We start from the raw sequence: 14,348 nt of genomic DNA on the forward strand, positions 1-14,348 counted from the left end.
CTGACCAGGTTAGATTCAGAGAGTCTGTTACTACGGTAACTGACCAGGTTCAGAGAGTCTGTTACTACGGTAACTGACCAGGTTAGGTTCAGAGAGTCTGTTACTACGGTAACTGACCAGGTTAGGTTCAGAGAGTCTGTTACTACGGTAACTGACCAGGTTAGATTCAGAGAGTCTGTTACTACGGTAACTGACCAGGTTAGGTTCAGAGCGTCTGTTACTACGGTAACTGACCGAGAGCTTAAGTTACCTCTCTTTGTGAAACAGGCTAGAGTTACTCCTCTTTCTCTGGTTTGAGTTACCTCCCTTTGTGAAACGGAAAACCCAGAGTTTCCCTCATTTCAGGGTTAACAGACTCAGAGTTTTCACTAAACCTGCTTTGTGAAACGGACCCCAGGTTCGAACATTGTCCAACAAGGAATTTGACTCTGGTAGTTTCGCTCTTTGGTGATGAAATAAAATAAACAATAATGTGGAATTTCTATAATACAGAATAAACAGTATAAACATTTAAGGTGCAGCAGGTTGAGGAGAAAAGAAAAAGGGACAGTTCTGAATAAAAATAAACATAAACTATTTACAATTTTACAGGGCAATTATCCAAAAAAAATACAAAAAGATTATACAAATTATACAAAGAATACACAGTGAGGGGCAGCTGAGTGAGGCAGACATGGTCGTCAAGGAACGTGCTAGATGGTTTATGCACGTGATTGGTTACTCTGAGACTATTATTTGTGAGATTCATCAGAGCAACCGCTCGGGGGAAGAAACTGTCCCTGTGTCTGGAGGTTCTGGCGCACAGAGCTCTGTAGACCTGGTCCTGGTCCTGGTCCTGGGTGTGAGGGGTCTGGTCCTGGTCCTGGTCCTGGTCCTGGTCCTGATCCTGATCCTGGTCCTGGTCCTGGTCCTGGTCTACAGAGCTCTGTAGCGCCGTCCAGAGGGGAGGAGTTGGAACAGGCGGTGTCCCGGGTGTGCCTTGGGGGCGGCGCCTGAAGCGGCACGAGTCCAATCACTGGCCTGGCGCTTATTACGTCACGCGAACCCGCGGAGGACAGAATCTGTGTGTCTCCCCCAACTCTCTCTCTTCCTCAACCCAAGAGCCAAGAGCAGACGACCTGCTCCAATGAAGATTGGATCAGGTCGTCCCCTCTAGCTTCTTGCCAAAAGTCCATCGGGATCACGTCTCCTCCCCTCCCCGGTCGGGGGCGCACCCGCATCGGGACTGGCCTGGGGATCCGGAGCGGCCCGGAGCGCTGCAGAGCTCTCGGCTCTCTCCCGCTCCTCCTAACTCTTTCTCTGTTTAGTTCTTTTCCCAGGAGGGTCCGACCCTCCGGCAGCGCGTCCACATCAGCCCGAGAGTTAGATCCTCCCGCGTCCGTGAGCCTGTGCCTCGGTGATGAAACGGGAGCGGCCCTGATTAGTGGACCGTCCCGCACCTGGAGGCCGCGTCAAGAGGCTCCGTAGATCCGGACAGATCGCCCCGGCTGTTGCTGCAAGACTGTCTTTTCTTTCCAAAGTAGGACCAGGAGAGAGAGAGCCGAGGAACCGAGCCGCATGGTGGAGCCGAGCCGAAACGAAGCTCTCCCACACTGAAGAACCCGGCAGAAACCTGATCGCCCCGGCAGAAACCTGATCGCCCCGACAGAAACCTGATCACCCCGACAGAAACCTGATCACCCCGACAGAAACCTGATCACCCCGACAGAAACCTGATCACCCCCGACAGAAACCTGATCACCCCGACAGAAACCTGATCACCCCGACAGAAACCTGATCACCCCGACAGAAACCTGATCACCCCGACAGAAACCTGATCACCCCGACAGAAACCTGATCACCCCGACAGAAACCTGATCACCCCGACAGAAACCTGATCACCCCGACAGAAAACTGATCACCCCGACCCCGACAGAAACCTGATCACCCCGACAGAAACCTGATCACCCCGACAGAAACCTGATCACCCCGACCCCGACAGAAACCTGATCACCCCGGCAGAAACCTGATCACCCCGACAGAAACCTGATCACCCCGACAGAAACCTGATCACCCCGGCAGAAACCTGATCACCCCGACAGAGCTGCAGCCCCAGATCCGGAGACCGGACGGCGGGAGGTTTGGGCGATCAGTTTAATCTAGAGCGGTTCAGAGCTAAATTTGTGTTTAATGAAGCTACTGTTCGTATATAACTGTGTAACGCAGGCAACTACCGGCATCATTATTATTGTTTGTTTATTTTGTGGCGCCATTTACACTAGTTATTCACGTTGCTGTGTTTTGTCATCCCGCCTGATTGCACATGGCGTGGCGAGGGCACCGCCATCTTTTTTTTTTTTTTTTTTTTTTTTTTTACCTTGTCTGCACACATATTATTGATTGATACCATGACGGTAGAAACCAAAAGTGTATATATGTGCATTATTACTATATGTAATATATACATATATATACGCACACATATGCGTACACATACATAAATATACACATACAAACCCAGTGTTTTTTTTTTTTTTTTTTTTTTTTTTGGGGGGGGGGGTGACGACATCCACTGCCAATCCAGGAAGCAGGAACACACGGAGACACACGTCAAGCACTGGAAATCTGCAACAAAAAACCACAAACAAAGCACGAAACCGGCACGGAGCCATCCAAAACACGAACAGCAATCGACCTAAATCTTGAGATCTGATCGCAGTCTGAGCTAAGCTATCGCTACCGCTACCTAAACCCAAAAACTAGAGAGCCAGCATGCAGGTGAACAAGCCAGTGTGTATGTCTATGTGTGTGTGTGTGTATGTATATGATCATGCATGTGTGTGTGTGTGTGTGTGTGTGTGTGTGTGTGTGTGTGTATGCATGTGACTAAATGACTATATGTGTGTGTGTGTGTGTGTGTGTGTGTGTGTGTGTGTGTGTGTGTGTATGCATGTGACTAAATGACTATATGTGTGTGTGTGTGTGTGTGTGTGTGTGTGTGTGTGTGTGTGTGTGTGTGTGTGTGTGTGTGTGTGTGTGTGTGTGTAATAAACCAAACAAAGCTCCACCTGAAGTGTATCTATAGTGGGGGAGGGGGGGGAGCAACCCCGCCACCCGCGAGACCAGAGGCCGACAAGGAAGAGCCCGGAACCCAGGCCACCGGCAACCCCACAGAGGGGAGAAGTAGGAGGAGGCAACCCACCGCCTGCGAGGCCCCCCCCCCACCCGGCGGCGGCCGAGGGGGCCCGCGGGCGGGGCCCCCACGGCGCGGAAAGAAGCAGCCAGGGATCCCGCGGCGGCGGACCGCGACCCAGGCAATCCCCGGCCACCCGGTCCGGGCCGGACATGTGGCCAGGAGGCCCTCACCCTTCAGGCCAACGACCCCCACCCGGCAGGGGGCCAGCCTGCCCGGAGAGACAGAGCCGCCCCGGCCGCCGATGCGGGCAGGCGCACCCGTCCCCCACGAAAGTGGCCCTCCAAGACCAGAGGGGCGCCCCGCCGTAGAGGCAGCGGGGGGGACCGGAGACGGGCCCGGAGAGAGGGAACCCCCCAACAAGGCGACACCCGCGCAGGCCCGACAACGGAGGGCCCCAGACCCAGGCATCCCATTCATTCATCCATTCACCTATCAGATACCTATACTAATAATAAGATATACTATAATAATAATATATATACTATACATAATAATAATAATAATAATACTAATAATAATACTAATAATAATAATAATAATAATAATAACCATCTTTGTATAATATAATATTGATAAATTATTACGTTTTTGATGTCCTGCCAATGGAGGCTCAAATCCTCCATGGCAGGACCCTTCCATACCGCATTCTCACCGACACAGACATACAATCACGCACCGTTTCCCCCTCCCCGGGGGGGTCCAGCACCGCCAGAAGGCACCCCAGGCTGCACGGCGGGCCCCGCCAGGCCCGGGTAACCCGACCCACCCGTCCCAGGCCCAGGTCGGTGAGGGAACGCGGGTGATGTGGGACCCCCTCCCGCCCCTTGTGTTGAGTGCATGTGAATAATGCCATAAAAACAGGGAGGAGGGAGGGCCAAGTATCGATTGACACCGACCCCCCCCCCTCCCGAACTACGTGTCCTTGTCAAGTGTATTTATAAAGTGTTGAATGTGCAGTGTCTATTTTGCTGTTAAAACCGTGAGGCGGGGAGTGCCAGGCCCCGCGGGACAGTGCCCCCCACGACCCGGACCCCCCGCCTTTCGCATATGTGCGTATGAATCGTGTAGGGGGGGCAAGAGGGGGAGCGGAGGCCGAAGCCAGGAAGCAGGACCAGCAAAGCCGGCCCTGATAAGACACCCGCGTCCCCCCACCGGCCGTCCAGTAGACGGGGGCCGGCCCCCCGAGCCGGGCCAGGGCCCCACCGTACCTCCAAGGGCGCCCCCGGCGCCGCCGGAGCCCCCAGACGGAGGGGGAAACGGTCCAACATCCTCCCATTCATACTGACAACATAAGACATAGATACCTGGGAATGGTGCCACCCCGCCGTCGCGCCCGCCCGTGCACCCCCAGGGGAGGCCCGCTCCCCGGACCCGGCCCCACCCCCCCCCCGAGGCCACCCCGCCATCTTTAAATACCACAGGGCGCCGCCATCTTTAAATACCACAGAGCGCCGCCATCTTTAAATACCACAGAGCGCCACCATCTTTAAATACCACAGGGCGCCGCCATCTTTAAATACCACAGGGCGCCGCCATCTTTAAATACCACAGAGCCGCCATCTTTAAATACCACAGAGCGCCGCCATCTTTAAATACCACAGAGCGCCGCCATCTTTAAATACCACAGGGCGCCGCCATCTTTAAATACCACAGAGCCGCCCTCTTTAAATACCACAGAGCCGCCATCTTTAAATACCACAGGGCGCCGCCATCTTTAAATGTTTTGTCGGCCAGCCAGTTGCCTGGAGACACAGATGATCAGGAGTTTTGTATCTCGTGTTTATTGTTTTTCTTGTTAGTTGATGGTTTTATGTTTTAATGTAGTTGCCGTCAGGATTTATTCAATCGTGTCACTTTTCCACCTGCTTGACACCTGGATGTGAATAAATGCTGATTGATATTAATGAGAAGTTGTTTGTGTTTTATACAAATCCTGGTCACATTGGCTGTTTGACAGAGCTAGTGCCGAACTGTAACGCCTTCAACCGTTATTCTGTAGTGATAATAGTAAAATGTACTACTGTGCAGAATAATATCTATTTCTGAGACTGATTTCTGCTGTTAAAGTTATCATACTTCCTGTTTAAGGCCCAGGTGGTGCCCCTGCAAAATCAAGTCATTTTGATAATTCAATTTGATAAGTAATCTACCTTATTAATTATTAATAATTGTTGAATAAAACGATTAATAATGCTTGATAACTGAACAGCAGAACCGCTGTGGCACAACACTGAGACAGTAAGAGACACTCACTATCTCGTCCTCCAGATCTTGGGCAACCTGGTGCATTTCTTTGGAGGCCAGCAGGATGCGGCGTCTCTCCTTCAAGGGTTCGATGAGGCGGACGATGCGGGTCTCCACCACCCCTGGGTGCTCCCCGCCCTCGGGGTCGCCCCGGAACCCTTGCTGTGTCTCGGGGTCGCCCCGGAACCCGTGCTGTGTCTCGGGGTCGCCCCGGAACCCGTGCTGTGTCTCGGGGTCGCCCCGGAACCCGTGCTGTGTCTCGGGGTCGCCCCGGAACCCGTGCTGTGTCTCGGGGTCGCCCCGGAACCCGTGCTGGGGCAGGACCAGGCCCTGAAAGCTCCCCAGCTCTCCTGCGTCCTTGTACATGTCCCCGATCTGAGACTCCATAGCCTGCAATACAGAGATGTGGAAGGTCATGTTACATCCACGTGAAGGATGGACAAACGCTGCACATCAGCTGTTTTCTTCTTATGTAATGGTTGCTTTGCCTCTCAATAAATAAATAAATAAAGCCATACGGTGCATTTTTTTAATGCCACTGAATGTCATGTATGACAAGATGGCTTACAGAAGCCATTTGGACATGCAGCAGAGCTGGAGGTGATTATTTAAAGAGCAGATTGCAGGTTGGAGACCCCTGTGAATCAATGTGTAGGAAAATAATGTAGGAACTGAATATCATTGAAATACGCATAAATATAAACTACAGTGACCTTCGGAGTTGTTTTTGTGAGAGTATTTTACTTCCGCATCTGAAAAAGCTGAACCGGAAGTGACGTAGCGGCAGGGAGTGCGGTGAATTCAACAATAGGAAAAATAATGGATCTTAATGTTAGTTGTGACACTGAAGAGGTTGTGAATGTGTATTCACACCAATATGACGGGCCACAGCCTTATAATTACGAAACCCGTTAGGCCGCCACGTTCTTTTGATTGACAGCTGAAACTCGCTTTTTAAAAGGCTGATTTATGTGTCCGCGTTACACCAACGCAGACCCTACGGCGTAGGTTACGCCGTCGATTTTACGCGGAACCATAAATCAGTCTTTATTCACTGCAGCACCCGCCCGTGCGCTCCTGAAAGAAACTCAGAAAATAACTCCTGAAAGATGGGTGAGTACTTGTAATCTGTCTACGTTTGTACTTTCTAAACAGAAAAGCTTATTATCTTCTCTTTTTTCCGATTAAATGCATCCAAAATAGCCGGGTATTTGTGTCCCATCACGGAGCTGCCGCGTTAAATCGACGCAGCCCTACGCCGTACCCTACGCCGTACCCTACGTAGGGTACGCCGTAGGGTACGGCGTAGGGCTGCGCGTCGCCGCGTACCCTACGGCGTAGGCTCCTCGTCGGTGTAACGCGGTAAACGGTGAACAAGAGCAGAGACCATTTATTTAATAAATAGCTTGGAGGACAGATGGTGGATCATCTGTAGTTCTGGATCGCACCTTAGACGTCAGAATCAGAGCAGATTTGTTGTTGTTTTGGAGCATAATGTGATGTTCGAAAACGCAAAACTCTCTGTCTCTGTCTACACCAGGTCTACACGCATCTACATAAACGGAGTTTTCAAAAATCTTTGCCCAGAGTTTTTTTAAACATTGGTTTATTTGCGTTTTCATGTGGATGACAGGTCCAAACGTAGGAAAATATCTTGGGTTTAGCAGATACCGGCTACGTGTGGACGGGGTCTGTGCAGTCAGATGGGGCAGAGCTGTGGAGACTAGAGTACTTTCTAATCGGGCTGAGCAGGGACTATTTCCGACGTCACCACCCTCCACGGCACTGATTGGTCGGGGGGCGGGGCCGTCAAGTTTGAATCAGGAAGCGGGAGTCAGCGCGAGGCGACTCGCGGCTCGCGGCGATTTTATTATACAGCACAAACGTCTGTTTGGTGATCCAACTCTGAGGTGCAGATGTTCATAAACCTGGTGGCTGTCGAGAGAATTAATAAAGGGATGTAGACGGGCTGTTTTTTTCTCAGCCGCTCGCGGCTCCAGCTGATTTCTGATCAGCGCCGACACAAACAAAGGTGCTGCGCAATCGAGTACGTCACAGCAGCTTCACCCCAACCCCCCACTTCTGCCCTGGCTGTGGAAAAACACACGGGTGGAGCCGCGTCGAGCCGAGCCGGGCTGAAGCGAGACTAGTGGAAAAGTGGCAATAGTCATTTTCACATAAGGTCAGGTATAATTTTTGAAAAAACCCTAACCTGCAATATGCTCTTCAAGGCTAGTAAGATACATTGTACTCTTTGTTGAGAGTTACCAAGGCAAATAAGAGTATTTTAGGTGCAGACTGTTGAGAATGAAATATTTCTGTTGATTGGGCTTCATAATCAAAAAGAGAGCCTTAAAAAATTATAAACTTCCTTTTCTTTTTTTGTTTGAATAAATATAAGTAATTTGGAAGCAAAAGGCAGTTTAAACCTGTGCTTATTCCGTCCTATTCAAGTATCTGAGATTTCACAGTGAAGATCATCATGTCCACATGATGATACAGGTGGAGACTCACCTGGAACCTCTGCAGCTGCTGGTTGAAGGAGGAGACTCAGGTGGAGACTCACCTGGAACCTCTGCAGCTGCTGGTTGAAGGTGGAGACTCAGGTGGAGACTCACCTGGAACCTCTGCAGCTGCTGGTTGAAGGTGGAGACTCAGGTGGAGACTCACCTGGAACCTCTGCAGCTGCTGGTTGGAGGTGGAGACTCACCTGGAACCTCTGCAGCTGCTGGTTGAAGGTGGAGACTCAGGTGGAGACTCACCTGGAACCTCTGCAGCTGCTGGTTGAAGGTGGACACTCACCTGGAACCTCTGCAGCTGCTGGTTGAAGGTGGAGACTCACCTGGAACCTCTGCAGCTGCTGGTTGAAGGTGGACACTCACCTGGAACCTCTGCAGCTGCTGGTTGAAGGTGGAGACTCACCTGGAACCTCTGCAGCTGCTGGTTGAAGGTGCAGACTCAGGTGGAGACTCACCTGGAACCTCTGCAGCTGCTGGTTGAAGGTGGAGACTCACCTGGAACCTCTGCAGCTGCTGGTTGAAGGTGGACACTCACCTGGAACCTCTGCAGCTGCTGGTTGAAGGTGGGCAGGTGATGGGCCTGCTCCAGCTGGGGCGGTTCCTGCTCCAGGTGCGACAGCTGGCTGTCCAGGTGATGGTAACTCTTCACCGCCGGCTCCGGCTTGTTGTTCTCAAACAGCTGCCGGGCCTTGGCCTTGGTCGTGGTCTCCAGGTCGGACCAGCACTCCCGGATCTCCTCCAGCTTCTGCTCCACGACGGGACGCAGCTCCGGCTTCTCCTGGATCAGGTCCTGACCCTCCTGGAGAAACCAGATAGTTGGGGACCGGTGGTTAAAGCACAACACTGAGGGCCAAATCCACAAAAGGATCGCACGGCTTTTGCGGCGGCTAAACCGGTGCAAATGAGACAAAAAGAGAGCGTCTGATTCACAAAGCACCCGCAAAGGGCGAATTGCACCACAAACTGCGCTGCCAAGCAAATAGTGTCATGGTGCCATTTGCATGCATGTAAATTAGGTAATATTCATACATTCGGCGCAAAATTGCCCCCTTTCTATGCAAATAAGCCTCATTGCAAAAACCGTCTAATTCACGTAGGCCAGCGCTATTTGCCACACGCAAAAATAGTGGAGCAAATACCGTCTTTTGGAAGCGTGTATTAACTGCTGCAAACTCACTCCTCACTCCCCATCTCTCTGTTTCTCTCTCTCTTCAATATCATTCAAGCCTGTGTGAGACTGAATGATATTAAAGGTGAAATCTACAGTCAGACATGACTGTAAACAGTCAGATCAAGTGGGGTTGTGGACTTATCTCAGATTTAAAAATAAAAATAACAGGACGGAGCTCAGGATTCATCCATACAGTAAAGGGGCTGCTTTATTACAAACAATTCCACCATATAAACATATAAATCTAGAATGTGTGTGTTTAACAGCTGACCTGTAGGTGTGTGTAGCAAAACACAGAACATGAATTACCGTCAGATCCTGATCTGATCCCGATCCGGTGTTAATGAAGTTACTGCTAAACTTTATGGGCGTGTTTGCGCCGGCATATCATTAGAGCAAAATCTTTTGTGAATAGGACCTTAAAGCGGGGCAAATTGCGGGAGCAAATGCGGCGCAATTCACAGCGCTATTTGCGGGCGCAATCTATTCTTTGTGGATTTGGCCCTAAATGTTTGATGTTTTCATTTATCCTGTTATGAACCGTATTGCGTTGTTATGTCCTGTTGAAAAAATGAGAGTGAGTCAAGCATTAGCCCCGTGTTACGAAGGGTTAATACATGGAGAGTTGTGCCAGGACATATGGAGAGTTTTATTACTTCTACTGATGGTTCTAGGAGGTTTTTCCCTTTTATTTAGGTTAAGTGTAGCTAGACGGATGAGTCTTTTACCCTCCTCTTGTCCAGTGAGGGGAGGGGTTTTGGCTCTTCTGTACCCGTGACCTGTGATTCTCTGCCTGGGTCTGTAACTCCCAAGTTGGAGACTGCGTGTGCTAGCGTTGGGCTAGCATTGGGCTGGTGCGGGGCAGAGCATAAAGGTCATGGGGTATGTCAGTACAAAATTTCCTTTTTTATTATGGTTTAGCATAAAAATGCTAAAAAGGGTGGAATGTAATGGGAAATTTTAGTATAACATACATTTCGTTGCTTTAAGACTAAAGCACAAATCCTGTTTTGAAGTGAACATTGCTACGCTGCCCGAGGTCCAGCTCTCTGACACAGTCCTGTGGAATCTCTCACTATCAGGCAGGTGGAGCGTCAGGGGCCAGATTTTGTCTCATTGTTTTAAGCTTGCTGGAATTATAAGATAGGACGTCTCTAAACATCTCCAGCTCACTCAGGACTGACAGCTCGTCTGATCAGTTGCTCTGTGTGACCCCATTCATGAATGCTTTTACTAAAACTCCAGAAAGACAGCTGACGTGTCCTGACATTCTTTTTTGAACACTTTATTGAACGAACAACAATTTTTGCCACCACACGTTCATTTACTGGGACGTGTTAAACCTGTCCGGTTTTAAAATGGCATTTTGTAAGGGACTGCTATTTCTTGGCTGGAGTGTTTTATTTAATTATTTTTTCTAACTTTCCACTTGTGTACTGCTTTAATGTCACGCTTTGCTTAAAGGCAAAGTTCTTATGGAATGAAATGATTGCTGCTTCATTTAGTACTGTACAAGAGGTATTTAAACTGCACAACTGCTGCACAAACTTGTCCTACATTTTAGATTTGCAGCTCTATGTTGACATTCATTATGGTGCCACTTTCTTTTGCCATAGAGATTATTGTTAGATAGCTGCTTATCTTTAATCAGATTGTTTTCCAATAGAAAACAAGAAAAATCTGAGTCACAAATCCTCACACTCATCCCGCACCATAAACCTGTGGATCTTGTTTCAATATAATGTATGTAATCCAGCCATTTAGCCAGAATAACATCCAGCTTTGTCCCTAAAATGGCTCTGCAGAGCAACCTCCCTGCTCGCAGAGCGGCAGGTGCATAAGGCAATATTTGTCCTCGGGCTGACCTAAAAATCATCTGTGCTATGTCTAATAAAGCCCTGTTTTGTCTTTCGCCGGTGCTTTTCTGCTCCTGTTTCCTTGCTAAATCTTGGGCTTTGTTTGGGCTGCGATGTGGATGCGTAGATGCCGTCGGATCAAAGCCTTTCTCTCTGTGTGAATGAAGCTTTTTCCAGGGATAGATTCGTTCCAGTCTCCTCCGGTACCGAGGAGGAGACAGAACTAAGAGAATATCTGCATCTGCCATACGAGCGTCTTCCAGGTTTACACGAAGAAGGTGATGCAGGTTTTTTTCTTTATTTCCGTCTATAAGGAAACGAGCATTTGGGCTTGGTATTATACGGTGGTGAAAGATGCGTTTAGTTTTTACTTGTATCATATGATGGGCTGCTTGTTCTAAATATGACTTTTGTCCCTTATCTCTGCCTGAGTCGGACTTCTATCCTATGGCTTTCATAATGCAGTGCTGTGTTCCTTCTCCTGGCACTGGCTTGCTGCTGAACTAAAGCTCACTCTACCACATCCCTCCCTCGCTCCATCTTTACTCAGCTTTCCCTCCCAGAATGCAGCGCCAGCAGAACGCTCGTCTCTCTCCTTCTCTGGGCTTTATTGACACAGAGAGGGGGAAGAAATCAGAGAGGGGGAGGAAGGAAGAGAGGGAAGAGACAGACTACAGGAAGAAGGGAAGCAAAAGGTGGAGAAATGGGAGGTTTATGTAACAGGAATAGACGGTTAAACAGCTGGATTCAGAGAGATCTGTAACGGGAACGTTAGGCAGTAACGGCTGACGTAGTGGGAGATTTTAACGGCTGCCAGAGACGAATCCGGGCCTTATGGCGGCAAAATTCTGCAGGTTTTCTGACAACGCTGATGCAGCACTGTGAAAACAGTGGGTGGGAGCAAAGAGCTGCTTTTATACAAGTGTTCACATCTATGGCACATATGGAAGTAAAAACTGTTATTTGCATAACAGTGTGGTGCTTGAAGATACATGTTTGTATATATGTGCATAAATATTACCAAAAAAACACTATTCCATTTACACAAAAGTCATAAAAAAGGATAAATACAAGCAATTATGACAAATCAAAGGAAAATAATAAAAAATTACAGATGTGTCTGAATCTTTAATTTCAGTAATTTCAGTAGAAATTTAAAGTTGGTCACCAGAGACATTAGGAAAATAAAATATTTAATCCTTATGACCTTTGTATCATGGCTGAATCATCAAAGCACCTCATTTTGTCCTAAAAAAAGCTTTGAAAGGTTATTTAACTCCTAAACATAAAATTCAGAGAAAATCAAAAAGGCCGAAAGTTTTATGGTCATGAAATTGTGGTAAATAAAAAAGGAAAAAAAGAAACCAACCAAGTAAAGGGATTTAACTTTGACAGAAATTAACAATTTCCTTTTAAAATTGTAGGGAGACAGAAAAACAAAACAGGAAAGTAATCATGTTTTGTACACTTTTAGTTAGCAAGACGTGACATTTCTGTATAACTTTAATGGACTAATTTAATGGACTAATTTACACACCAGCATCTCCGGTAATCGAGCTGCAGTTAAATATGTTTATGTGAAGCCAAAACCAAATAACTAATGATACGGAAAATAAAAGAAAAAAAAACAGCGATAAAAAAATCTGCAAAGCATTGACTCTTAATTTTAGTTTGAATTCTTCCTTTTTAAACCCAACACATTTCGTCACTGTTGTTCATTCCATTTTTACAGAGTGTGGCAGGAACAACACATAAAACAGAAATAAAGGATTTGTCCTGTTTTTTACAGCTGCTTATATATATATATAATATATATATATATATATATATATATATATATATATATATATATATATATATATATATATATATATATATATATATATTATATATAATGAATAATAATATGATAATATGATAATATATTATAATAATAATATGTGAGGAGTGAGGAGTTTCAGTCTCATTCTTTCACATGTGAACAGGAATGTCTTTATGTTTTTATCTCGTGTTTTATTTAATCATTTTGTGGACAGGTCAGTCCTCTACTCTCTTCTTCCTCAGCAAAACCGTTGTAATGTGTGCAGAATAGGATTTAGCATTGTCTTGAAAAGTTCTGGATATCCATGGAAAAGATGTTGATTGAAAGTGTTAATAATAATAATAATAATTATTATTCCGTACCATCAGAGTTTTTGTTTCAACAGTCTGGATGTTTGTCTTTGTTCTGAGAACATTAACGTCCATTTCTTCCTAACAGAAATATCTAGAATATTGATTCATGTTTCCACCGTTGAAGGTTTGTCCCAGATTCCTCCAGGTTGCAAGTGGACAACATTAACAAATTAACATTAACATTAACAAAACTTCTTATTGACACCAAAAAAAAGTTATATGACATTTGTAAACTAAACCGTTTTTACTTTTACAGCACCAACCTATTCCAATGTGTTTCTCCGTGACCTCTCATCCTACAGCGCTCCTGTTTCACTATATATACAACATATATTCACAATATATTACAGCAGGGGTGTGGCAGGGTTCCTACCATGCTCCTCAAAGTTACATAGTGCCAGTGGGTACAGACCCCTCAGACCAGGACAGAGGTTCATTAAACCTTAATTAAACCTTAACTAAACATTAATTAAACATTAAACCTGTTGGAAGTTGATATTCCATCACAATGATGATGATGAAATATTAGATTAAGCTGGAAAAGTTACGTAGTGTCGCTTTAATCTAATGAAATTTTGAATAAAAGTTGGAAGGCTTTTATTCTTAACTCAAAATAATATTTCTAATGTTTTTATATAAACACTATCTATGAATTTTAATATGCCTGACTCTATAAATAATTTATTAGTAGTATCGAGATAAGAAACTTGATTTATTATTCTTCTACCTCTTTTCTGGAGTTTAACTATAGAGTCTATATAAGTTCTGTATGTGTTTGGCTTTAGAAGAGAGAAATACAATATGTTTTGTAAATAATACCAATAGATCTTGACAATTTCTGTCTAAGGTAATCAATGTCTGGCTTCCAACATCGTTTATGATCTATAATTACTCCCAGAAATGTTGTTTCATGTACACTTTCAATTCTGACTCCATTTAGGGTTAGGGTTAGTTTTAACATCACAGAACACCATCAATGTTGTTTTATTTTCATTTAATGATAATTTATTGATATCAACTCCCTCTCTGCTGTTTTTAACAATTCTTTAATGTTTAATGTTCTTTAAGGTCGTGAACAGAACAGGTTTGTACCATCCGCAAATGCGAACATTTCACTTCATTCAATGCTGTAAAAATATAATTTAAATAAAGTATAAATAGCTTCGGTCCCATAACAGAACCTTGTGGAACACCACAGGTTACTTTTC

General features: G+C 46.3%; 1 protein-coding gene across 1 annotated transcript in view; it reads right to left on the reverse strand.

Moving 5' to 3' along the window:
• Positions 1–14,348, reverse strand: part of sptbn4a (spectrin, beta, non-erythrocytic 4a) — a 63,457-nt gene that overhangs the window by 36,533 nt on the left and 12,576 nt on the right. The window contains exons 2-3 of the mRNA XM_061740656.1: positions 8,474–8,737; positions 5,429–5,809 (exon numbers count right to left, since the gene is read on the reverse strand). Of these exons, the coding sequence (XP_061596640.1) occupies positions 5,429–5,809; positions 8,474–8,737 (645 nt within the window). The remainder of the gene's footprint in view (positions 1–5,428; positions 5,810–8,473; positions 8,738–14,348) is intronic.

The sequence above is a fragment of the Cololabis saira genome, chromosome 14, assembly GCF_033807715.1.
Source record: "Cololabis saira isolate AMF1-May2022 chromosome 14, fColSai1.1, whole genome shotgun sequence".
NCBI lineage: Eukaryota > Metazoa > Chordata > Actinopteri > Beloniformes > Belonidae > Cololabis > Cololabis saira.